This window comes from Chrysochloris asiatica, unplaced genomic scaffold (genome assembly GCF_000296735.1).
Source record: "Chrysochloris asiatica unplaced genomic scaffold, ChrAsi1.0 scaffold00055, whole genome shotgun sequence".
NCBI classification, from domain to species: Eukaryota; Metazoa; Chordata; class Mammalia; order Afrosoricida; family Chrysochloridae; genus Chrysochloris; species Chrysochloris asiatica.
The window spans coordinates 5,633,090-5,660,591 of NW_006408573.1; the positions used below are offsets into that span (position 1 = coordinate 5,633,090).

The 27,502-nt window shown below is 47.9% G+C and overlaps 1 protein-coding gene across 5 annotated transcripts in view; it reads left to right on the forward strand.

Annotated features, from left to right (window-relative positions):
• GNAO1 (guanine nucleotide binding protein (G protein), alpha activating activity polypeptide O) overlaps window positions 1-27,502 on the forward strand; it is a 204,732-nt gene that overhangs the window by 148,677 nt on the left and 28,553 nt on the right. Inside the window, exon 5 of one of the 5 annotated variants that reach the window (XM_006863535.1) lies at window positions 5,049-5,068. The exons of 3 other annotated variants lie outside the window; for them this stretch is intronic. In XM_006863535.1, the coding sequence (XP_006863597.1) occupies window positions 5,049-5,068 (20 nt within the window). Of the gene's footprint in view, window positions 1-5,048; window positions 5,069-6,962; window positions 6,970-27,502 lie in introns of all 5 variants that reach the window. One more of the 5 variants, XM_006863534.1, reaches the window with a different exon arrangement.

Sequence of the window (27,502 nt, forward strand, 5' to 3'; positions counted from 1 at the left end):
TCCACACTGCTGTAGGTAAGGGAGCTGTCCCAGCTTCATACTGCTGGTGAGTGCAGGCACAGGACTTTGGAGTCCAAACCCAAGCCAGTGTCCCCTGCACAGGCAGCCTTAGCATGTTGGTGTCGCGAGCGCAGTGCGCCTGCTCTGTTTGATTGGCTTGTTTGTTTGTTTTTACAAGGTGAAGATTTTCTTGTAAGGTTTGGATTTGTTGTTTTGCTGCTTTTTGTTTTGTTTTGTTTTCTTTTTTTAAAGGAAATTGTTACAGCTTCCCGGTGGAGTTGTAATTAGGAAATTCAGGGTTAGTCAGCTCCGCAGAATTGAAAAATAACCAGGCAGTACGGAATGGAGAACTTTATCCCCTCCTTAGAAATTTAGGTTTCATCAAATTGGGAGAAGGGGGGTTGTAGAGATGGAGGAGATATGTGGCAGCTGGGCGGAGCTAGGAAGTAAACAGAACCAGGCAGTAAATAGTTTTCTTTGTGTGAATGGTTTGTTGGTTTGTTTGTTTGTTTTTAAAAAGATATGTGCAGACATGAGGTAGGATAGCAAAGATAGGGAGGAAACAGGTGAAGGCAGGAAGGAGATGGGCCTCTCAAACCTGAGACCAGGTACCTGGATAGACGCCCCCACCCCTACCCCTCTCCTCCCCTCCAGCACTCCCAGTGATGGTGATGATGGACCCACAAAAGCCACCGATTCAGCACCTCCGAGCACACCTGTGCTGGTTCTGTGCCACACACTTGGCTGTTTTGGTATTCCTCCAGCTGACATTCTTCACTGGAGTAGTCATATGTTTAGCTTAGTATGAATGAACAAACAGACACCCCGTCTAGCCCATGATTGCCCAGATATTAGGATGAATGAGTCAGGCGAAATAAAAACCCTATGAATATCACAGCCAACCGTTACCTGGATTGGCAGATATTCTGAAAGCGGGGCTGACATGACCAATGTTTGGAAAACCTCAAGCTACCCATAGGAGCTAGGTGATGGTGATTGCCTCACTTTACAGAGAAGGAGACTGGGGCCGCAGTGACACAACAGAGTGATGGCAGACCAGGACCTACTCGACCCAGGCTGCCTGACTCCAGAGGCAGGTCTACAGCTCCCAAACCTGGCCTCAGGCATGCTAGGGCTGTCCACTGGAGAGAAGGTCTTCCTTGCTCCTTACTGAAGGGTTAATGGGAGAAGCAAAACCAGTCTGGGGAGGTAGGGCCCTGTGGCCTGCTTCCTCCAATCTGCTGCATCTCATTCTCTGGAATAAAAGCCTTTTCAGAAAGCGCCTGGCGTGATACTGCATGTGACTGGCAGGGGCCTGATTGCCAAGGATCCTCTGGGCAGCCACCTCCGGGGCCTACCCCTGCCCCCACCCTGCCTACCCACAGGGGGCCTCCTGTCCCCCCCTGTTTCTTGTTTACCCCAGTCTCTCCCAGCCTTTCCTTTTCTTCCATGTTTCTGAATCACTATTTTCAATCAGCTGTTGACACAATATATCAAATAACCCTGTGAATGGTTTCTGAAAGCCTCCTTCTAATAACTGGAGACTCAGAGTTGGAACTACATTTATATTTATGTGGGGCTGAGATTTTGGAACAGGATTAAATTTGCATGAGCATTGGGCAGAGTAGCCACTTGCACACAGTGTGGATAATAGGCAAACAGCATCTTCAGCAGGATGAAAATAGTCACACCAGCAACGCAGCTAGGTTTATTACTCTCCCGGGAGAAGTCAGTACGGTTCACCAAGGAGCATGGAGGCTGCACCCCACCGACAGTCAGGACAAATTCCATGACTTAGAAGCCACGTGGGCTTCTGTGTTTTAGAACTGGCCAGCTTTTCAACCTGTGGTTCTAGGACTGAACCCCCAGAAATCAAAGGCAGACTGGTGTGTGTATGTGTGTGTGCACGTACACACATAGTTGGGTGTGTAATTCTGTGTGTGGTTGCATGAGTGTGAGAGACAAAGAGAGAGATATATGTCCCTCCCATAAGGAGAGAGCCTGGGGTTTTTGTCACATCTCCAAGGAGAAGGCCTACAATCCTAGAATGGTTATACTAAGTTCCCACTGTGCATCAGGCATGCAAGCTGCTAGCTGAGGTCTCTGAGAAAAGTAACTCTGGTAGAGCTTAGAGTTTAAAGAGGATAGCACCCGTTAACGATCGTGCAACACCAAGAATTGAAATGAAGAGGGTCAGTAAATAGATGCCTGCTCACAGTAGTTACACGGCCACAGCTCACCTTGGCCAGTGTGTGACATACTAGCAGCCCACACCCAGTGCTCACCCACTGTGTGCTCAGTTCCTTTCATCTTCCTAGCACCCTGAGAATTGAGGACTATTTAGCAGATTGGAATACTGAGACTTGGCGAGCTCACACAGTTAGTAGCAGAGCCAGGACTGAAATCTAAGGTTGTTATGTGCCGTCAAATCAATTCCAACTCAGAGCAACACTGTTGAACACATGAGTAGAGCTGCCCATAGGATTTCCTAGATTGTAACTCCTAACCCACCTCCAAAGGCAGGAGTCCTGACGTGGCACTGTGAGATCCAGAACTGGCCTGCAAGGTCAGTTTGAACCACAAGGTTGACATTTCAGATTTACCAGCTGCTTTGTAGAAGCCCTCTAGAGTCTCTATGGGTTGGAACCAACTCAACGGCACTTAATAACAAGAAAGGCCGGGTAAATTACCTGCCTCTCTAGACCTCACTTTTGTCATCCATAAAATTGACTGGTTCTTACTTTGACTTACTGCTGAGACGCCAATGAGAATATATTGAAAAAATATAAACTTTTAAACAAATTGGTTTGACTCCGGAGCCCTGGACAGAGCTAACTGTGTGTTTGTCACAGTAACTTTGGTTCCTGAGTCTTCTCTGGCCTCTCTCACAGCCACCAGTTGAGCCACCAACCAGCTTCATTTTACCTCATTTTTCTAATGAGAGAGTTTGACTTTTCTCCCACTAGTTTATCAAAGTTCCAGCAGACAACAGTTTAACTTCTAGAAGCCAGAAGTGTGCCTCCATGGGTCCCCAGAGGTGGTAGCTCTCACCAGCCCTCCCACTGTTCATCTCTCTGAGAGATCTGACTTAGCCTGGGTGGCCGATGTGAAGCCAGCCCAGCTAATGATGACAGTGGTTAAATGCTGGGACACTAGTTGACAGAAAAATACCAAGTAGACATGATGGTCCAGAAAATGGAGTTTGGGCTCGCTTTAGCAAACGGTTGATTGACGCCCCCTACTCTAAAAATGTTGACAGACCTCATGAGTACGTTCTGGAACAAGTCTCCTGCAGATATGGTAAAACAAACAGCACAGCCTTTGGGGATCAGAAAAATCTAGACTTACAACCCAACTCCAGCTTCTTGGCAGTGTGACCTTCACCCAGTTACCTCTTAGCCCTTAGTTTTCCTCTGCCTTGTCTTGTCTCGGTTATTTATCTATCTAGGGGATGAAGTGAGACCGTTCTCTGTTGACCCCCTAAACAAGTGTTACAGAAGCAGGTGTCGTATTATTATGTGTGTGTGAAGGTTAGGGTTTGGGATTTTGGGGGGATTAGTTGGTTTGTTTTGTTGAGTTGTTTTTAACCAAGTCTCTGATTTGTGTTTTATTGTGTTTTTCTACCAAGTGGAACACAGCTAATGCATTTAATTGGCAGCGCTAGACACTCACGATGAATGAGGCACAGTAGTCTTTCATAAAGACTACTCTGTCATGTAGTATGCTGAGCATTGTCTCATTGAAAACGCACAACCATCCTATGTGGTGTGCACTGTCCTTATTCCCATTGTACAGATGAAGATGCTTGCACTTAGAGTCCCAGAGAAACTGGGATTCCAAAGTGCACAGAGTCACTCTCTGGAAATGTGAATGATGTCGGCAGGAAGTTCTGGGGCCCTCACCCTGGACGCTGGCACCTGTGTACTGTCTCACATTGATGCAGCTCAGAATCGAGTCTCCTGAGACCCACTGCTGAGCACAGTGTTCAGTTCTCAGGGGCCCAAGGACCAGCCCCGGCCAACTGGAGCTCACTGATCCTTTACAACATGGAGGTTCAAGCTGCTGGTCTCTCCCTAAAGGCTTTGACCCCCACTTGCCCCTTCTCCTCACCAGCCCCCACTTCCCAGCCAGCTGAGCTTGCACCCACCTCCTTGCTAAGAGCTACTGCTCTAAACCGCCAGAGACTTTATAACCTAGAGCTAGCCCATTCCTCTCTGTGCCTTAGTTTCCCAACTCATATAAGGAAGGATCATTACTAATGACCCTCTCAGCTCAGACATTCAAACATCTGTCTTTTCTCATCTGATGGCCACAGTGGACTCCTCCTGTTCCCCATCCCCAGGCATTCCAATTCTTCCATGATTTCCGACCACACTCAGAATAAAAGCCAAACCCCTCTTCTGGGCCAGCAGTGCCCTATGTGACTGGGCGTCACACCGTGGCTCACGGAGGCCTGCCTGCTGTTACAGGCTTTCCCTGGACACTGAGGCCAGCACTGTGTACATTGACTCCTCACCCAGCCTGTGCCTTCAACTTAAAATTTATGTCTTGCCCTGACATTTCCCTCTTCTTACATGCTTCAGTTTATTAAAAACAGCTGCTTTATAATTAATTGAATGAATCATGGAAAAACACTTTTTTTTCTGTCTATAAATAATTCCACCTAAAATTTCTCTGGGAGGATAAAATGCTATGCCGAGTGCTCAGCACACACACGGAGCCTGCGGTCTTTCTTCCTGGCCTGAACGCATTACCCCCAGACACTATCGCTGGAGCTCCCATGGCAGGAAGCAGGACCTCCAAGGTCAGTTGAGGTGGGGTCAATAGAGAAGGGTCTCAGGAGTCACCTCCAACACTGCCCACTTCTGGACAGAGCCACATGACTTCACTCCCACCTTCTGTGTGCCCGTACATCTGGTAGGGTGGGGTGGGCCAGGGGAAGACATAGCTTCTGTCCAGAGGGAAAACTGTCTTGTTTTCCAGACCAGACTGACACATAGAAACCCATTCAATAGCTGGTATGATCAGAGCCCCGTGCAAGACTTCAGAGAGCCAGGCATCACTGCTGGTGCGGCTATGTAGCCAGGGAGTCATCATCCTATGTCTACTCCAAGTCCTCTACAGAGGCTGTCATTGTCTACATGGAAAGGCAGGGAGGCACCAGTCTAGAAAAGACAGAGCTTGAGTTGGCAGCTTGAATGGTGAGATCCTGGGTAGAGATTTCACCTTTCCCTCTGGAGCAGAGGAACCCTAATGGCTGTCAGATACGTCAGATATTCGAAGTATTTATATCTTTGTTGCAATATCACAGACTGTGATGGTTGACAGTGACCTCAGAGTTGATCACATCCAGAGGTCACTGTTAGTTAATCATTGTGTGGGACCAGGCCGCGGAGCCCTGCTCAGGATAGCCAGAACCCCAGGCAGCCACTACAGGTTGATCAAAGTGGCCCTAAAGCTGAAGTCAGTTTCCCACCTTCCATCTCTAGCACAGCTTTGTAGAGCCCAGCAAGAGGGGGGGACTTGAAGGGCCACAGGGAACCACAGTTGTATTATACTCCAAGTGTTCTATTCTACCCTTCTGGTTCAAGAGTTTGGGGCTCTTTCTCTATTAAGTTCAATCATATGATTCAACAAACGCTTACTGAGCACCTACTTTGGGCCCAGGTTGGTGGTCGATCCTGGATGTAAGAGGGAGTCTAGCATAGCAATCCGGGTCCAGGGAAGAAACTATAAAAGCACACCGGGAAGGCGGTAAGAGCCACACGCAGTGTCGTCAGGGAAGACAGGGATCCTGCAATCCCAGACTTCAGTGAGCCCCCTGTCTCTGTGTGACTTGATTCTCCAGGGTTTCACTCTTAGTGCTAGATACCTGCATCCTGCTTATTCCTTTTAAAGTTCTTGTCTTAAGTCTCAGTGTTGTCTCTAGGGCGGATCAAGACCTGTTGCCTTCCCAGGCAGGCAGATCGCTGGTTCTCAGGAAATGTTCACCTCATTCATTCAGTGCGTGCAGGGAGACACTGATTTTCATTTGTTGTTCAAAGAAAGGGATATATTCAATGCACTGAATGAACATTACCTTTTACCATTTTGCCCATTATCTGAAACTAGAGAAAATCAGTTTCTCACATTTCCTAAGGGTAACTGGAGTCCACGTGGACATAATTACACAGTCAGCACAATCGTGCTTCAAGGGCCCTTGTATTCCTTTTTCTGTAGGCAAACATTCTCCACTTTTCTAGGAGGACTGTTAGCGGGCTTACAATTTAGATAATAAAACAAATCCCTTCATCGCTGCCAACAGTCCTGTACTGTATATAGGGACTGATGACCCAATAGACAAGCAAGCACAGACTCACTTGTGCTTACTTACTAATTTGGTTGTGAAATTTCTCACTCCCAGAGTATTACGTTAGCACAAGTAAGCCTGTGCTTACCTTGCTTATTGGGTCATCTGACACTGACCATACGTGATTCCATTTCCAAATGTCTCTAGTCACCTACCTGGGCCTGGCAGAGTTGGTGACCTGGCCTTCCCCTGCATGTGCAGGTTGCCTCTATGTGGTCATATAACCTCCAGCTAATGTAGGTGGGCACCAAGGGAGGGCACAGGCCTCCCTCACTGGAGCAGTGCCGGTGCACTGCCCTCCGCTCAGTATGGGTAAGCAGCATCATATTGTGACATTTCAGTGCCTCTGCTGGCTGGTCAGCTGCATGACTTGGCTCTCCTCATGTCCCGGGAGGTAAGCAGAGCCCTGCTTTGCTTCCTCACCCTATGCTCAGCTTATCCTGATGCTACCAGACCTTCCACGAGCAAGGAAGTGTCAATTGGGACCCATATCAGTTTAAAGCCCCGAATCCATCCATTCCTTTATTGTGCCCAAAGCAGCTACTGTTGAATCAATAAGATAGTCATAAAGGGAGGGCCCTTCCCTCATGGAGCTCACAGTCTCTCCAGGAAGAGAAGGAGTCAACAAGGAAACAATCTAATACATTGTGATTTGTGTTGTTAGAGAAAAGGAAACAGGAAGCACCTGCTTTAGATTGTGAGTGGGGGCCGGGGGAGGGGGCGCAGTGAGTGGACAGGGAAAAATAAACTGGAAAAATGGGGAGGAGTCAATCTCTTAAAGACTTGGGAGAAGAGTATTCTAGGTACCAGGAGTCAGTGCAAAGGCCCTGGGGTGGGAATGGGCTTGGCATGTATGTACAAGGCCTAGACAGGGAAGGGCCAGTTTGTCTGGTGGGCAGAAAGTGAAGAAGAGAATGTCTCAAGTTGGGGTTCAAGAGGAAGCAGGAGCCAGACCCTACGTGGGCTTGAAGGTGAAGTTTAGAATGATAGAGACGCCTCCTTCCCAGCCCCAAGGGGCACTCCATCTTAGGAGGCATCTCTCCAAGGGCTGGTGGGATGCAGGACTTGTCTATGGGTCAGCATTGGATTGTACAAAATGCCACAGGTGACCAGTCCTAGTACCACCTACTCCTTTGTTAAAAGGATTGATTAGCAAGCGTTTAGGGGTGTCAGAGTCAGAAATAGCACCGGATTGAGATTTTCTTCCCCTTGTTTTGTCAGAATCCTAGAAAGAGAATTAAATTTTTTTTCTAATGTGATTCAGGGGTGTTAACAAAGGTCCCGAGAACCACACTTGGGAAACACTCCCTAAACCATAGAGTCGGTGAGTTTAGGCAGGAGGTGAGGAAGGTGGCAGTGGCCTGAGGAGGAGGAAGTGTTCTTCCCAGCCCTGGAGAGACCCCCAGCAAGTCCTGTGCTGAACTCAGTGCAGAAACAGGAACACATCTCAGCACTGACTTACCCAACCCCTCAGCAGGGAGTCGGGGGACATTCCAGCAGGCCCCTGACTTGACTGCCCGGACCAGCCTCAGGTTGTTCCACTAAAGATCAAGAGACGTGCACAGAGGGAAATGTCCTCGAGAAATTACCTGGAAATTCAGAAACGCAAAGCCAGGCTCCATCTGATGAAGATGACATTTTAGAGGGGGGTTGCGGGAGGCCTGAGTGGCATTTTAAATTGCAAGCGGCTTGTGCAGCCTCTCTAATTTTGGTTCTGAGCAAAGTTTCCAAATGAAACAGAAAACACGACTTCAAAGGCACCGCCTACCGCTGGCCAGGCAAAGGGAGAGAAAGGAGCCGCATGGGCCCGGGCACAGTGTGGTGGACTCTACATAGGGGGGGCGCGGCAGCCTGCTGGGCCTTTAAGGGATCAGTGGAGCCGCTTCTGGGAGGAGAGCTAATTGAGGCAGTTGCCTTGTCCTTGGGGAGGGAGCTTTTTCCAGCCTAGGCCCTTGTCTTGAGGGCACTTTCTGAGAGGAGCTGTGGCCCCCACTCACCACCCCAATGCTGAAGAAGTAGGCCTCGTTTTTTTGAATACCAGTGCCCAGAGCCTTCCTTTCCAGAATTTTTCAAAGCGACCCAGGAAGACCCTGAGGCTCAGGAGTCTGCTCTCCTGCTCTCTGGACAATGCAGGGAAGAAGCCAGGGTGGTGTGAGGAACCATCAAACTCAGAGGCTCCGCATGCCTGGCTCTTCTCACCAAGGCCACTTGGCTATGCAGACGTTGCTGTCATTGTTACTTGTATTCCTACTGCTAACGTGGATCTGCATGCACACAAACACCACAGTGCCATTTCTCAGGACAAGTTCTCACAGACGAGCGTGGCATGGAGGATGCCACCCTTGACAGTCGAAGACAGGGTTGAAAAGGGTTCACTTGACTTGTCTGGGTCTTTTGAGGCCAAACTCTTGTCTTTCCCATAGGCCTCCTTGGTCACAACTTCCCACTCCCTTGTACTGACCTGTCCCCACCCACCTGGTCCTAATCAACCACTGAGGTCTCCAACCTTTTCTGTCCTGCTGTTGACCATCTCAATTCTGAGATTAAGGTGTCTTCCTAATTCCTCCCTAGGAAGAGATGGCCAATAAGTGGTCCGGACTACTGGCTGACAGGTGGTCCAGACTTCAAGTGGCGAGCAAGGTGGCTGTGGGCAGTTGGGAGCTTGGAACGTTTCAGAGGTGTGATTGGAGGCTGTCTCATCAGTAGATCACAGGGAGAGGAGCCACTGCTGGAGTCTAAGTAGGAGAGGTGGGGTGGCATTGGAGAATGAGAGATAGGAATAGAGCTCAGTCTTTCTGGATGCAAATGACAGTTAGGAATCAGTTGTTGCAAGAGTGGAGGGCAAGAAGAGAGTGGAGATGACCTTGGGGGTCTCCAGCCTGTGTGATGGGAAGCACAGACATGCCCTTAGAAAGGGACTGTATGCCCCAGGAGTGACACACGTATCCCAGAGCATTGGAGCTGATCTGGTCATTGGTACAGACCAACATCATTTGTTTTAATAGTCTCATGTGTCTATTAGGGGAAAATTTTCACAGAAACCTGATTTCATGGATATTATTGCTTAGGATAAGCTGATTTTTTAATGTCGAGTTGTTTTTTTTTAAAGAAAGTAAAGAGTAACAGTGATGTGCTGGTATGCAGACATCATGTAATTGAGACAGGAATGAATGTATTGCATGGAGATTGTCCAGTGGGAAACCAGGAGTCCAAGCAGGTGCAGGGAAGAGGAGGTGTTGATTAAGGACAGATGGAGTTGGGTCTAAGGAGCAAGGAACTCACAGTCTGGGGATGTCATTCAGAAGCCCCCACATAGAGACGGGTCATGTGAGCTCTGACACAGGGAGACAGTGGCTTGAGAAAACAGTAGGGGGTTTAAGGACCAAGCCCTGGGGAGCACACTCAGGAGTTCATGAAGGGCCCAGAGGAGACCTCCAGCAGCGCAAGGTCTGGGAGAGCATGCTGCCCCGGGAACTGAGTCACTCAGGAAGCAGAGGAGATGTGAGAAGATGGCAACCTCTTACAAGGAGAAGACACTGGAGAGCCCTGGCAGGAGGAGGGGCAGCAGGGCAGTAGGCACAGAGAGAAAGAAGAGAGGACCGTGACCTGAAGGGGAAGTAGGGTGTAGGGTCCCATAAGGGTTAGAATGAGGAGACCAGAGGTGCGTGGGGTCACGACGGAGAGAGTCTCCACAGAAGGAGTGGAGTCTGCTGGGGAGATGGTTGGGAGAGGAGGATGAAGAGTCAGCAGAGATGAGGCCAGGAAACAGCCCCCCACCCCACCTCTCCTACCACCAGGCTGAGGGGTGGGGCCAGAGCAGTCCTGAACTTGGTTTCTCTGGTTCCCAGAAATGAGATTGTCCCATGTCCCTACAGGTAGGAAGAAGGAAGAGCCGTGTGCCCTGTGTCTGGGAAACTGCCCTCCTCTCTGAGGCTCAAGAGCCCTCTCGGCCTCAGGGTTACTGGGGACAGGCAGTGCCAACTCGATGGCACTTAACAACAACAACCTTACACTCCCTGGAGACCAGAACCCCAGGTAGCTCTTTCCCTCTTGTACCTGAGATCAGAAAGGCAAGGACACGGAATGGGATTCTGCGGCTGTTGAAAGCTTGAAGCCAGCAGCAAGCCCCAAACTCTGTGCTGCCAACAACCTTCAGTGTGCACCCCAGGAAACTATGCTCCCGAAGGAACGCTGGAAACCCAGATGGGGGGAGGGTCAGGTCATGAGGAGAGGGAGCTGGAGTGGGCAGGGCCTCTCCAAGTGAGGGGTGGGGGTAGAAAAGGATTTCAGAATGGATGGTCTGCTTGATTTGTGTCTCAATAATTGTTCATTTATATTCATGGATATTAGAAAATGATGAACGTGAGCATGTCAGACCCATCCTTTCATTTCACAGATATTATCTTAAGTGATACTAAGTTTCTTTTCTCTTGAAATAAGTTTAAGTTAAAAAATGTAAAGAAAAATATTAAGCAAATTACAGTACAGGTGGTATGCAAACACAGCAAAACTATATTTAGCAAGCACCTACTATATGTCACAGAGGCCTGGTGATGCAGTAGGTTGAGTAACGGGCTGTTAACCAAAAGGTCAGGGGGTTGAACCCACCAGTCCCTCTAAGGCAGAAAGAAAAGCCTTACAGTCTGCTTCTGTGAAGATTTACAACCAAGAAACTCTGGAGCATTTCTACTCTGTCTGCTAGTGTCGCCTGAGTCAGGATCGGCTGTGGTACCATGTGCCAGGCAGTTTCCTGTGGATGGTAGATAGGTGAATGGCTGAGGCTTGGGAAACTCTGCTGTGGGCTGTGACCTTTTATTCTTTAGTGGGAGAGGCAACTCAGATGATTTGAGACTTCAGAAATATGGACCTCTGCTACTGTCGTTGTTATTGTTAGGTGCCATTGAGTCGACACCAACTCATAGCATTCCTGTGCACAACAGAAAAAAATAATGCCCGGTCCTGGGCCAACCTCACAATCGTTACTATGCCTGAGCCCACTGCTGCTGTTACTCTGCCAATCCATCTCACTGGGGGTCTTCCTCTTTTTCTCTGACCCTCCCACCTTACCAAGCATGATATCCTTCTCCAGCGACTGGTCCCTCCTGACAATATGTCCAAAGTATAAGAGACAAAGTCTGGCCATCCTGGTTTTCAAGGAGCACTCTGGCTGCACTTCTTCCAACACTGGCTTGTTTGTTCTTTTGGCAGCCCATGGCACTTTCAATATTCTCCTCCAACACCATAACTTAAAAGCATCAACTCTTCTACATTCTTCCTTATTCACTGTCCAGCTTTCGCATGTATATGAGGTTATTGAAATTACCATGGCTTGGATCAAACAACACCTTACTCCTCCAAACTGACATCTCTGCTCTTCAACACTTTAAAGATGTCTTTAAAGATGCAGCAGATTTGCCCAATGCAATAAATACATCATTTGATTTCTTGATTGCTGCTTCTATGAGTGTTGAAGGTTGATCCAAGCCAAATGAAGTCTTTGACAGCTTCAGTATTTTCTCCATTTATATGGATGTTGCTTATTGATCCAATTGTGAGCATTTTTGTTTTCTTCATATTGAGATGTAACCCATACTGAAGGCTGTGCTATTTGATCTTCATCAGTAAGTATTTTAAGTTCTCTTCACTTTCAGCAAGCAAGGTTGTATCATTTGCGTATCGCAGCTTGTTAATGAGTCTTCCTCCGATCCTGATGCCACGTTTTTCTTCATATAACCCAGCTTCTCGAATTATTTGCTCAACATACAGATTGAATAAGTATGGTGAAAGATTATAACCCTATCTCACATCTTTCCTAATTTTAAACCATTCGGTGTTCCCTTGTACTGTTAGAACAACTGCCTCTTGGTCTATGTACAAGTTCCTCATCAGCACAATTTAGTGTTCCAGAATACTAATTCTCCACAATGTTGTCCATAGCTTGTCATGATGCACACAATTGAAAGCCTTTGTGTAGTCAATAAAGCACAGGTAAACATCTTTCTGGTATTCTCTGCTTTCAGTCACGATCCATCTGACATCAGCAATGATATCCCTCGTTCCATAGTCTCTTCTGAATCTGGCTTGAACCTCTGGCAGTTCTCTGTCAATGTATGCTTGCAGCCAATTCTGTATCACCTTTGGTAAAGCTTTACTTGCATGGGATATCAGTGATATTGTCCAATGATTTCTGCATTCCATTGGGTCACCTTTCTTTGGAATGGGCACAAACATGGATCTCTACCAATCAGTTGACCAAATAGTTGTCTTCCAAATTACTTGACATAGATGAGTGACAGCCTCCAGTGCTGCATCAGTTTGCTGAAAGATTTCTATTTGCATTCCATCTATTCCCAGGGACTTGATCTTTGCCAGTGCCTTCAGTGAACCTCGGAGTTCTTCCTTCAGGATCATTAGCTCTTGATGTTATACTAGTGGCTCTGTGTATTACTTCCATCTTCTTTTGATGCTTTCTGCATTTTTCAATATTTTGCCCATAGACTCCTTCAGTACCTTAAGTTGAGGCTTTAAATTTGTCTTCAGTTCCCTCAGCTTGAGAAATGCTTAGTGTGTGATTCTCTTTTGGTTTTATAACTCCAGGTCTTTGCATATTTCGTTATAATATTTGACCTCTCCAGGCATATGTAATTTCACATCCAATTTCAGGGATTTCCTGCCTCTTCAGAGAGCAGGTTAAGACTCTGTCTCTGTCCTCTACCAGTGTACAGTAACACTGAGAGGACCCTCTGTTGTTTATCGGATCACTCGAAGATGGCCAGGACCAGATAATCCACAATCTAGGGCAGGGGTGGGGAACTTTTTTATGCTAAAATTTATAACATTATTTGTGGCCCATACAACATTATCAACTTAAAATTAGCCTGCTATATTTAGTCAAATGTTTAATTAACCCTAATGTGCTGGCTGGAAGTGTAGTTGCCTTGCCAGGGTCAGAACAAATGATTTCACGGGTTGGATGTTCCCCACCCCTGATCTAGGGGTGCATAGGAGCCAGGTGGTACATAGGAAACTAAAGCCAGGAGGGACAGGAGACTAGTAGGACATATCCGTAAAGTTACCACTAGCTGCTCTAACAACCGGACCCCAGACAGTCTATGGTTCGAATGCAGTGGAAGGTGATTTCCTGCTCATCTAATAGCCCAGGCCCGTGAGGGAGTCGTGACTCTTCCACACAGTGATTCATGGACTTGCCATCATCCGCATCCAGGGAACATACTTCTGTCTTAAGAGTCTTGGCTCAGGAGTGGTCCACTTCATGATCATGTCCCATAGAGTACAACTCAGTCCCATGACAGCTGCACAGGAGTTCCCAACCCACCCTTCTCTTGCCACCCATGTGCCTTAGAGGAAGGAATGTCCTTTTTCTAACTTTAACAAAGGTGCTGGATGTGCCAACTTCTCCCTGGGGGCAGATGAGTCAGAGGAGGGAGAAAAGAAAGCAGGAAGTGATGGGCAGGAACTCAGGTGGTACTAAGAAGTCTCTGACCCTGTGTTCTTTGAAGTGTGACTGCTAGCCTTAGCCAGAGCACCAATGTCCAGCCCCCTTGAGTGGGCAAGTCCATTCAGTGAGCTTGGTGCAATGAGGAACACCCAGCATCTGACCACACTCCCACCCCATGCCCTGGGGCTTTGCCCTGCCCAGGAATGTAGTCACCAGTGTTGATGGATGGCAAGAGCTGAGGCAGGAGGTGGGATCTGAGCCAGACTCGCCCTCTGTAAATGTTACTGGACAGACAGGCCCCCAGAGGCTTGCTTAGCCCCTCTCTCTTGGCCAGGTGCTGGGAGTCTGGGGAGTTGACAGCAAGCCCTGGTCGTGTATGATTTCTACCTCCTCTCCTGCCCACCAGGCCCTCTCCTCCTGGTCTAGCTGGTGCCCACTGTGTTGTGGTTGACAGAACTATTTGTCACAGTGTTTTTTACACCTGTCACCACCTCACCTCCCTCATGTAAACACTACTAGCATCAACATGTAAGTAAGGGGTCCCTGGGGTGGCCATCATCCCGGCCCTCTGGGAGCACCTTGCCCTCGGCAGTAGGGCAAAGGAGGACAAGTGATGACAGCAAGAGTGCATCCAGGAGCCAGATTTTCCCAGGCCCCGCCCTGAGCAGAGGCTGGGTGGCCCCGTGAGAGACACTTGAAAATTAGGGCTCCCAGCCCAGCTCTGGCCTGGCTTGATGGGTGGGTGACCTTGGACATGTCCCCACCTCCTTCACCAACCTGTTTTCCCCTTGGAAATGCAGTTATTAAACCCAAGGAGAATCGGCGCTGCATGGCAATTATAGAGATCAGGCCCCAACTCATCACCGACTACCCGAATGAGGGTGAGGCTCCAAGCTTTGGTTCTCTTATTATAAAATGGGAGGCATGATAGCACGTACACAATTAACTGAAGCAAAGTAACTGTTCACTAAATACCAGCTGCCGATAATGTCTCTTAGGGCAACTCTTGGACCACTGGATTCTGAGCAGGCTGGGTGTGTGTGTATGTTTTATCAAACCCAATCTCTCAGCAGCCATTGGGATGGCCACAGCCTAGACTTACTGGCTCGGCCTTCCCTTGACCCCAGTCCTGGAAGCCTTCTCCCACCCCACCCCACCCCTGACAACTGACCTTTGCCAAACATTCTTAATTTTCAATTTTCAAATTGAGAGCTTACTGGCTATAGCTTAACCCCACCTCTCAGCCCATGTGACGCTCTTCTGTGAATTGTGAAGCCTCGTAGACCTTACTGTGCTGCCCAGAGAGACCATCTGCCCATGTCCTCACCCCACCAGGCAATGAGGTGAGGGGGCTTCAGTGGGACGAGGTAATAGCATTTAACAACGTGAATTCACTAAGTCTCTGTCCGCCTGTCTGAGGAACTCAAGAAGAAAGTCTGAGTCTGGTGCTAGTACATCCCTAAGACCTCTGGCTGATGTCCCTTTTGACAATGAGAAGTGGCCTCAGACTGAGTGCCTTTCTCAGCAATGGGATCCTACTAGAAGTTAACAATTGTGGCTTACTTTCATTGCAGTAGTTCTTATGAAGATCATTTATTTAAAACGCTTCATACACATTTTTTCATTTACCATAAAGACGTGCATTTGATGAGTTACTTATAAGTGATAGCCATCAAGTGGCACAGGACTTACGGAATGCTGAGGAAAGAATGATCTGGTTCAGTGATTCTCAAATTTTTCATGTCAGCACTCTTACTTTCTTAAAAATTATTTAGAGCCCCAATAAACACTTTGTTTATGTGGGTTATATCTACCAGTTTTTATTTTATTAGAAATTAAAGCTAAGAAAAATATTTGTTCATTTAAAAATAGCCATAATAAACTCATTTCATATTCATATTAATGACATTTTTATGGGGGGGGGGTATTCTAAAATTTTTTTAAGTAGGAAGAGTGGGGTTTCACATTTTTCAAATGTCTTAAATGCCTGCCTCATTGGAAGACAGCTGGATTTGTGGATCTCCTTGCATTCAGTCTGCTGTGATCTGTTCTTTTGCTTCAAGAACAAGAATAAAATTTGACCTCACCCAAATATGTCGTTGGAAAAGAAGGAGTAACTTAACTACCCTTGACCATTCTTCCTTGATTTTCATAAAAGTTGGGCATAATTTCTTTAAGGGTAGTTGCCCTGTGGAAGCTGTAGCTGTATCAATGAACGAAAAAAACCATGGAGCACCGTGCCCTTTGAATGACTCTTTTACTCACACATGATTTTGTAACATCATGCGTTGTCTTTGTAAAATATTAGTTCACTAAGTTACCCAGATATTCCAAATATAGACACATTTCAGTACACAATAGCGAAGTTCACATTGTTTAGTATCAACGCTCATCTATCAGAAAGGTCTTTAAGTGTTAGTAAGCTGTCAAGATTTTGGTGGTAGATACAAGTTTTTCAAAAATTCTGATTTCCCCCTGAAAGATGGAATTTGATTATTTTGGTAACACTTGGTTCATTTTGAGAAAATGTCTGCCAAGAATCCCGTCCTGAATTGCCATTATTTCTCTGTCAGGCATGCTTTCCAGTAAAAATAGAGTTCCATGAGAAAAGGGACTAGTTCAAGTGGCAACTCAGTCTCACAAGTGTCTTTCCTCAAGAAACCATCTCCCTTCAGTTTTCAGCAGGAGTGCTCTGTGGGAACGCCCCACTTCATCACACACAGTATTCAAAAGGGCAGAGACTTAACAAAATTCGTAATTTTCACTACTTTATTAGGGCACTTCTAAGTAAAAGTGGCATTTCTTTTATTGTGAGAACACAGTGACAACCAGTCCAATTTGGTGCCACTGATATGACCCCTTTGGCCCTCTGTTGGTTCTTTGCTGTCCCTGCAAATGTTAACATGGTTAGAAAGGCAAGTCACATCTTGGTGTTGTGAGTTGCTGTTGAGCTGATTCCAAATCATGGCAACCCCATGTAGAACTGCCCTGTAGGGTTTTCTTGGCTGTCATCTTTCCTGAAGCTGGTGAGTGACTTCAAACTGCCCTCCTCTGAGTTAGCAGATGAGCACTTAACCTGTCGAAACATCGGGGCTCCTTTGCATATTAGTATTGGTATGAAAATAATTTTGCTCTTGTGGAGCCCCCAAAAGGACCCCAGAGATCCCAGGATCTGCAGACCACCCTTTGAGGACTCCAGATGTAGCCCCCTCCTTCATTGTGCAGTTGGGACACCGGACCCTAAGAGGACCTGAGACTTGTCCAGGATCACAGAGAAAGTCAGAGGCAGAGCGTGGATGGAAGTCTTCTGACACCTGGTGTCCAGTTCTGACCTTGTCCCTGAGATCTTGGGGGCAAGGTGACATACTCCTTTTTGAGTAGAGCCATATCTGGTCACTCAAATGGTGTGGGAGCTGCTGTCCCAGTGAAGGATGAAGAACCATGGTTGAGCCTGGGGAGGAGCACCAGGCAGGCAGCAAACCTGTTCACTTCAGAAGCCACCGCCCCGCCCTGTCCCACACATGTGTCTAGTGTTTCAGCTTCCATCGTCTCTCTCCCATAATTGTGTTGCTAATATCTCCCAGGCAAGGAGCTCTAATTAAACGATTCACCATCCTCACTGCATGTTCTGAGGAGATGCCATTGGCCATTGTCACTTTTCTTTCCCTCTGACTGAGCTCTGTGTGGGTGATTTCATTCTGCCCTTGTTCATTTCATAGAAATGTAGTCTATCCAATTTTAGTTCTTTTCTCCCATCCTAGAACACTGAGCTATGGGAGAGGAGGCATGAATTTGGAAATGTCTGACCCATTCACCTCAAAGTTTATTTATGACTGGACAGTGCCTGCATAGTGGTTCGGTTTTCCAAACAGCCCCTGTCAAAGAGGGACACCTAAGACATGCAGGCTGGCCTGCTGAGGGGATAGGACACCAATAAAAAGTGGGCCACATAAGCTGTCCTCGAGGGGGTGATGGTTGGATCTTTGGAGAAGCAGATACCCCACCTCTGTATCCATCCTCAGATCCAATGTGATATAAACACACCACTGCCCCTGAGAGCCCAGGACAGTGCTTCTATTGCTGAGGAAGCTGAGGCCCCCATCTCACTTCCCCCATGTCTCTGCCTGTCATCTACATAGGGCGCCCTTCCTCACTCTTACAGCATTCACTGGCTGTACCTGCCTTCTCTCGAGGCCCTAGCATCCACTTGCTCTGCACAGCAGGGCCACAGCTATGCTCTGACCTCACACTCCCCCTTCAGGTACCTGCCCATTCTGCCTTCCACGGTGTATCTCCTTCCACGGTGACTTTGGTGGGTGGTGGTGGTGTTAGTTGTCATTGAATTGATTCCCACTCATAGTGCCCCCATGTGCACAGAGAACTGCCCCATGGGGCTTTCAAGGCGGGGGCTTTTCAGAAGCAGATTGCCTGGCCTCTCAAATAGGCTCCTCTGGATGGATTTGAACTGCCAGCCTTTCTGCCAATAGTCAGGCACATAACTGTTTGTGCCTCCCAGGGACTCCTAGGGTAACCATTTAAGAGAAGTTTAGATAAATCTAAGCAGATTATCCAAGAATGGCAAAGCTAGGGAGAGGGCTGAAAGCAAACCCATAGGAGGCAGCCAAGGGACCTGAGAACCTTAGAACAGATGTCGCCTGGCCCCACACCGAAGGCTGAACAATTGCAATTGCTCTGGGAGGCTCCTTGGGGAAGAGTCCTCACAGCCGGAGCTACCTCCAATGGAACACCAGGCTGGAAACTTGCCCTCCTATGACCACTCAAGGCAGAAACCCAGCAGAAAGGCAGTCTGCGTGAGCCCACCTGTGAGCGGGCAGGCTGCTGTCATTTACAAATGCCCTACCTTCCTGCTGGAGGTGGCACCCTCCAAGACCCACTGCTTCCTGACAGGGCTCTCAGCTTTTCTAAGGGTCTCTGCTCAGCCCCTTTAATTCCTTCCCCAGAGCTCAGGCAAGCCCAGCGCCTGTCTCCACATTCTGTGCCACCCCACATTTCTCTTGAGATGCCTGGCTTAGTGGCCAGCTCCTTGGAGACACCTTCCCTGACTGCTGGGGTTTGATTGATGTCCCCACTGGAGTGCACACCTGGGCAGGGGAGGCTCAGTTAACCTATGAAGGGGCATTTGCTGGGTAGTGCTGGGTGCTTCTGCCCAACTTGGGCCAGGGTAGGCAGCCACACAAGTTCAAGGGCTGATTGATGGTGTAATGGTGGAAAAGTCAGGTGTCCAATGATGAGGATATAGTCAACACTACCCCCACAGAGCTAGTGCTAGCATAGTGGTTACAAATCAGGCTGTGAGCCTTAAGGTCAGCGGTTCGAAACTACCAGCCGCTCCGCAGGCGAAAGATGAGGCTTTCTACTCCCATAAAGATTTACAGCCTTGGAAACCCTGTACAGGGTCACTATGAGTCAGAGCCGACCCCACGCACATAACCACCACTACCATGACAGACACTCCAACCCCAGGTTGTTACAGAAATGTAGCAGACCAACTTCTGAGGGAAAGTGCAAATGCTTAACACAATCATCTGCTAACTGATTAAATATTGAAGTCCACCCAGACACATCTCAGAAGGAAGGCCAAGCAATCTACTTCCAAAAAAACAATGAAAGTGCTATGAAGCACAGTGACCCCTGGGGTCACCATCAATTAAGATACACTGTGAGTGGTCACTTGTATCTTTTTAGGTAAATAATCAGAAAATCCAAAGGTTCTTAGGCTAACAACCATATTACCTTTCAGAAAGATAGGATTAAAAACCCAAGCCTTCTCAAGAAGACAGCCTGGGCCCCAAATAAAGGTTGGTTCTCAAAAAGGCTTAGAAAATCTGTCAGGGATCCAGGAAGTTTGGACTGCCTTCTAAACCCAGCTAGAGATCTTCAGAAGACTTTCTTTAACAGGTCCATAAGGCACTCTGGTAGCGTAGTGGTTACGAATCGGGCTGCGAACCTCAAGATCAGCAGTTCGAAACTACCAGCTGTTCCATGGGAGAAAGATGAGGCTTTCTGCTCCAGTAAAGATTTAGAAACCCTGTACAAGGTCGCTATGAGTCAGAACCAACTCCACGGCACATAACCACCACTACCATGACAGAAATGGGATCATGGGAAAGAGGGAGGGAAAGCAAAGGGGTATTTTTTCTCCCCTGATACAATCAAGGAACCAGTAATGGGCTGAGGAACTTCTCATCAGACCAAATCTGTAGGTTCTGAAGGCCGCAGAGTCATTGTACAGTGGCTGAGTAACTACAGGAGTGGGTCAGCAGCCAGCCAGACCAAGGAGGGATGAAAGGAATAGATGAGCAAATGAATCATTCATGCATAGATGGAGTTGATCCAAGGATGGAGTGGGGAGATTCTAGATAGGTACTACAAGGATGGATGGACGGATGGATGGAATGACTCAGGAATGGATAGATGGATTTGGAAGAAGAGAGGAGAAAGATCAAGCCCAAGTAAGAAGAGAGGCCTAAGTAAGCCTGCTTCATGGCCACTGGATGTCTGCAATACCCTAATTATTCCCACTACTAAATGTCTAAATGCCCCACAGATGGAGGAGTGAGGGGACTGAACCCCTCCTCCCACAATTGTCCCCAATTGTTGTGAGACAGAGCTACAGAGGGAAGGGTGGGGGCTCTCCCTTGCATGTGAGGGGACTGTACACCTCCTCAGATGTACAGAATGGGCGGGGTCTGTACTACTAAGTACCGTGGATGACTCCTCTGCCTTTTTTTTCTTTTTTTTTTTGCCTGCTGGATTGTAGTTCCAAGGCAGAGCATCCAGCCGCAGAGGGCTCCTGGTCCATTCCCCCTTGAGCAGAGTCAACAGCCCCAGGAAGGTAGCAGTGGCCAGTGGTCTCTTGGGCTCAAGTCCTCCACCTGGCACTTCCTTTCCTAGAGCCAGTGCGCTCCTGCCCTCTGGTGGGCATAGGAGCAACTGTGCTAAAGATGAGCGAAAAAGGAAAACAGATCCGAAGCAGCTCTTCAAATGGAAGGGGTTATTGTTATCATTGCTATGATGATTGGCATCATGATTAACATGCTCGCCTGAAAATCTGATATAAAGCAGACTTCTTTTATGTCAACTTCTTGTTTACGTCTGAGGCACAGCATCTTTTTTAATAGCTAACATTTGCAGGACTCTTTCATGTTGCAAAGCTGTATCACGTTCTCAGCCCAGTCCATCTGCACAAACAAACCTGTGAGGTGGAAACTGTGATGAGAGAGAACAGAGGCTCAGAAAGGTTAAGTAATCTGTCTGAGGTCACACAGCTAGAAAGCTGCAGGGGCAGGATTTGAACTCAGATCCCCTGACTCAAAAGCCACACTCCCTTCCCCACCACATCCTTCTATCTCATTTCTTGAGAAGAAAAAGGCCCTTTATTATACTTTAGCTCCTGGTCTTTTTGCTACTGATGTTTTCTTGGAAAGTCTCCTTTGTCCTGAAAAGAAGGGAAGGTTCATCAGTTCTCATTCTGTCATTGAATGCCACTTCCAAGCCCCTGGCAGGCTGTGAGTGTGGTATTCACTGCCCACAGCTCCCCTTGGCCACCACTTACCCTCCCCACAGGTGTGGCACAGCGTAGACAGCCATGTCTCATGTCTCCGAAGGTTGGAGAAGAGATACTATGGTGGGAGAAACAGATGCAGGGGGCCATTTGTAGCCTGGCAGGTTAGAGAGGGGGTGGGTAGGACAGCAAGACTCTGACTGGGCCCTGGGGTCCTGCGTCCTCACTGTAGAATGGCTCCCTGGACGGTCTGGCTGACTGGAAAACTTGCTAGAACAATCCCTCACCACTGGCACCACTGAGCCTCCCAAGCCTGCTTGTTTATGGCCACTGTCTGGCCACATGTCTCATGGCTGGAGACTGTAGCCCGTATGTCATGGTGAAGGACCCTATGTGCTGCTAGACCCCAGCACCCTGCTCCCCAGCATGACCCAAGGCAGCCCACTTCTGGGGGACACCGGCCCTGGGCCCCCCATCCTGCCAGGGACTGGAGATGCCTCCTAGGATCTCTCCCCATAGCCCCTCTCTCCCACTGCCCACCTTTCGTATTTGCTCCTGAATGTGGTGCAGAGGTTGTCTTAGAGGGCTCTGAGTCCTGGAATCCATGCCCCAGACTACCTCAGCTTCAGGCCATTGATATGTCAACACTGTGAATAAGATTTGATTTGAATAAGATATTACTATGAATAAGATTTGGCTAAAAGTTATATTGGCTACAATGAGAAAAAACTTAGTGCTGTTTTAGAACCACTGGTGTGATAGGAAGAACCGTGCAGGTGTCCTTGAGCAGTCTCGACCTCTTCAAGCCTCTGATGATCCTAAGCTATCAGAAATCATCCATCTTCAGAAATGCACACACACAGCCATGCCCCAAAGAAGGATCCCATCAGCTCCTGTGCCCGCTCACCACAGGGGATGATGGGTGGGCTTTCCATCTTTTTTCATCACCTCAGGCAGCTCTGGAGATGGGGCAGGGCACATTTGCTCACACCACAGATGCGCATCAGCAGAGGTCCCAATGCACAGACTCAGTGCTGAGCTCTTCCCTCCTGGTGGCTCACAGCAGCAGCGTGCAGAGAATGACACCACCACCATCCCTGTTTCCAAGGTGAAGACACTGAGCTGAGCAAGGCTAAGGGCCCTGTGCAAGCAGAGACTGGAGCCAGCTCGGGGGGGGGCTCCACAGGCCTGAGCCCTCAGAAGGCTGCCGAGAGCAGCCAAGGGGGCAGGCAGAGGAGGTGCCTCCAAGGGACTGGGGCGGCGTGGGAGCCGTGTGCGAAGCCTGGGCACAGCCCCCTACCTGGTGAAGAGCAGCACAGGGCATTCTGGGTACTTAGTAGCTGTCCACACCCACAGACAAGGTGTGGACAGTCACATTCTCCTCACACATGTTGAGAGTCCACTTCCTTCCTCTTACAACTGGGCCTCAGAACAGCAGGAGGAAGCCCCTATTGCCCTGGGTCAGGGACTCCACTTGCCCGGCCCTGGCTCCCTCGCTGTAACTCTCAGTAGAAGTGACAGCACTCTAGACATCTGTGAGCATGTCCTTGGGGTTACTGCAGATGTTCATGGGCTTCCGTGCCCATTCCTAGCACGACAATGCAGGGCCCTGCCAGATACACATCTCAGTAACAAGCTTGTAAAACCCACCGCACTTCCCCTAGGGCCAGCATGTGGTCTAGCCAGCTAGTGAGGAGAACAGTCAGTGTTGACCATGTTAGTGCAAGGGACATTCCTGGAGTAGGAGGCCTTGGCCTTGACCTCCAAACAGCAAACACAACTCCTCAACTGGATACAGGAATCGACTGACTCACGTTGCTGGAAAGCCCTGCGGTAAAAGTGGCTGCAGGCACAACTGGACCCATGATGTCTCCGTGACTTGGGGTATCCCCCTTTCACTTCTGTTTTCCTGAGTGATGGCAATTTCTTTGAGAGTCTCTCTTTCCTAATAGGTCCCATTAATGTCATGAGTCTAACTTGGCAAATTTAGTTTCTTTATCAATTCCAGACTGTTCACTGAGTCCAGAGCGGTGTTCAGGCCAGGTCTAGGTCATCTGTCCACCCATGGACATAGTCGGCCTCACCCAAAACACCCAGGCTGAGAGCTCTGTCCTACAGGAAATGGATCCCAGTGCCTCATTGCCTGACCAGCATGAGGTGGATCCCCATGGGGCAGTAACAGAGGGGAAGGCATGGAAGAATGCTTCCTGCCTCACTACCCAGGAGGTGGAAGTTCTGGCCCAGTGTTAGCTGCCCCGACCCTGAAGGCAGGCAGACAAAGGGACAAGCCCTTCTCCAGCTTTGTTAATTGCTTGTTAAACTCCTCCACTACCCTCCTGGGTAGGTTGGCAAGACCCCTCCTTCACCATCTCCCTCCCTAGTGCTGAGGATGCTGAGCTGGGTACCAGTGGGTCCTCTGGCCTCAGGTGACCAGGCCTCACTGTAGCCCAGTGGAGAAGGCTAACTTTACATCTGCGTTCCCCTGCTTAGTAGCTCTGTGATCTTGAATAAGTTCCTTCACCTGCACCTCAGTCGCCCCATCTGTTAAACAGGATGCTGCAATGATTACATGTGTATTATACACATGAGGGGGCTTCAAAAAGTTCATGGAAAAATAGAACGAAAAGATAATGGAATTTTTTTCCTTGAACTTTTTGAAGCCCCCTTGTGTGTGTAGTTTGATGGTTGGGTGCGCTAACCCAAAGGCCTGTGTTTCCAACATGCCAGCGGCTCCGTGGGAAAAAAGACCTGGCAACCTATTCCCATAAAGAGTCCACCTGGGAAGCCCAGTGCTATGGGGTCGGTGCAAGTCTGAACCAACTTGATGGCACACACAGCGGTCTTTATGCAGGCAGACCACCAAATCTTTCTCCCTTGAAGCAGCCGGTGGATTTGACTCCGTGGGTTACCAGTCACTTAACCACTGTGCCACTAGAGCTCACAACCTTGCTTGCTGAAAGTGAAGAGAATTTGAAGCACTTGTTGATGAAGATCAAAGACTGTAGCCTTTAATATGGTTTATCCCTCAATATTTGTTGTTAAGTGCCTTCAAGTTGGTAAGACAATAAAAATCCTCACAATGGGACTGATAAGCAACATCATGATAAATGGAGAAAAGACTGAAGTTGTTAAAGATTCATTTACTTAGGTCCACAGTCAATGTCCATGGAAGCAGCAGTCAAGAAATCAAAGGACATATTGCACAGGAGCTCTGGTAGCGTAGTGGTTACGAATCGGGCTGTGAACCTTAAGGTCAGCAGTTCGAAACTACCAGCCGCTCTGCGGGAGAAAGATGAGGCTTTCTACTCCCGTAAAGATTTACACCCTCGGAAACCCTGTACAGGGTCGCTATGGGTCAGAACCGACTCGACGGCACTTAACAACAACATAACATTGCACTGGGCAGATCTGCTTCAGAAGACTTCTTTAAAGCATGAAAAAGTCTAGATGTCACTCTAAAGATTAAGATGTAGCTGACCCAACTTGAGGATTAAGATGTGGCTGACTTCATATGCATGCAAAAGCTGGACAATGAATAAAGAATACTGAAAAAGAATTGATGCTTTTGAATTATGGTGTTGGTGCAGAATACTAACTATGCCATGAGTGCTAGAAAAACAAACAAATCTGTCTTTGAAGAAGTACAGCCAGACTGCTCCTTAGATGCAAGGATGCTGAGACTTCATCTAATATACTTTGGTCATGTTAACAGGAGGGTCCAGTCCCTGGAGAAGGGACATCATGCTTGGTAAAGTAGTGGGTCAGCAAAACCAGAAAAAGACCCAGAACAAGATGTATGTGTACATACATTGAAGGCCTTGGCAAAGAACAAGGTTCTGGGAATTAATGGAATACAAATTGGCATCTTTCAATAAACTGATGCAGCACTGGAGGCACTCACTCATCTATGCCAAGACATTTTGAAAGACAGCTGCCTGGCCAACTGATTAGAAGAGATCCATAGTTGTGCCCCTTCCAAAGAGAGGTGACCCAACAGAATGCAGAAATCATAAGGCAATATCATTAATATTGCATGCAAGTAAATTTTTGCTAAAAATAATTTTTAAATGGCTGCATCAGTACATTGACAGGCAGCTACCAGAGGTTCATGCCAGATTCAGAAGAGCACATGGAACAAGGGATATCACTGCTGGCGTCAGATGGATCTTGGCTGAAAGTAGAAAACACCAGAAAGATGTTTACCAGTGCTTTATTGACTATGCAAAGACTTTCAACTGTGTGGATCATGACAAGCTATGAGAATAAGTATTCCGGAACACTGAATTGTGCCCATGAGGAACCTCTACATAGACCAAAAGGCAGTTGTTCAAAGAGAACAAGGGAACACTGAATGGTTTAAAATTAGAAAAGGTGTGCATCAGGAGTATAATCTTTCACCATACCTATACAGTGTGTATGCTGCGCAAATAATTCAAGAAGCTGGATTATATGAAAAATAATGTGGCATCAGGATTGAAGAAAGACTTATTAACAATTTACGATATGCAGATGATACAACCTTGCTTGCTGAAAGCAAAGAGGACCTCAATGTAAAGAAAACAAAATCCCTCACCACTGAACCAATAAACAACTGCCATATAAGTGGAGGAAAGATTGAAGCTGTCAAAGACTCATTTTGCTCGGATCGAGCATCAACATTCATGGAAGCAGCAGTCTAGAAAGCAAAAGACGTATTGCATTAGGCAAATCTGCTCTACAAGACCTCTTTAAAGTGTTGAAGAGCCAAGATGTCAGTTTGAGGACTAAAGTACACCTGACCTAAGCCATGGTATTTTCATAACCTTATATACATGTGAGAATTGGACACGGAATAAAGAATACCATAGAAGTGATACATTTGAATTATGGTGTTGGAGGAGAATATTAAAAGTATCATAGACCACCAAAGAACAAACAAATCTGTGTTGGAAGTACAGTCAGAATGCTCCTTAGAAGCTTTTTGTCTCTCATGCTTTGGACATATTATTAAAAAGGACCAGTCTATTGGAGGCACCTCCTCTGCCTGCCCCCTTGGCTGCTCTCGGCAGCCTTCTGAGGGCTCAGGCCTGTGGAGCCCTCCCCGAGCTGGCTCCAGTCTCTGCTTGCACAGGGCCCTTAGCCTTGCTCAGCTCAGTGTCTTCACCTTGGAAACAGGGATGGTGATGGTGTCATTCTCTGCACACTGCTGCTGTGAGCCACCAGGAGGGAAGAGCTCAGCACTGAGTCTGTGCACTGGGACCTCTGCTGATGCGCATCTGTGGTGTGAGCAAATGTGCCCTGCCCCATCTCCAGAGCTGCCTGAGGTGACGAAAGAATATGGAAAGCCCACCCATCACCCCTTGTGGTGAGTGGGCACAGGAGCTGGTGGGATCCTTCTTTGGGGCATGGCTGCGTGTGTGCATTTCTGAAGATGGACGATTGTGAGGCTGGCGCAGCACCAGGCATGTTCCCTTCTGTTGTAAAGTAGAGCAAGAAATGAGGACCTTGCCTAATATTAAAATGTCAAAGATCCATTCATCCCACCAATATTGCTGAGCACCATGTGAGATCCAGGAGACCGGGGGATGTCAGAAAGACCCTGCCCTCGAGGAGCCTTAGCTGTGTCATGGTGTGGTCGGTGCGCTGTGGGACTGATGGGGGCATCGAGGAGACATTTGAGCTGAGGAGCTAGGGCAAGGGGGGATCCTGAGGTGTAATAACACTGCCTTGTTTAGGGAACAGAAAGGAGGGTGCCTGGAGCCTCATAAGAGGAACAAGTGGAGGTTGATTAGGACAGAGAAGCAGTCAGGGACTTTGTAGGCCATGGTAAGGAGTTGGGAGTTTAGAAATAATAGGAAGCTTTTGAAAGAATTTCAGCAAGGTATTAGCATTTTTTTGTGTGCATTAGGTTTTACTGTGAATACCAGAGATACCAAAAGCAGTGACTTAAATAGAATAAAGGTTGATTTTTGATGTTAAAATTGTCCAAATTATATGGAGGTTCCATAAAGTTCTCAAGGAGCAAGGCTATTTTCAAATCACTCTTCCACTATCCATAGGGTGTGGTCCTTGTCTTCATGATGTACATTTGCTGCCAGAGCTCCAGTCATCACATCTAAGTTTCAGGCATCAGGAAGGAGGAAGTGGGAGGGAAAGGGTGTTTGAATCACCTTACCTTACAGAGCTTGTC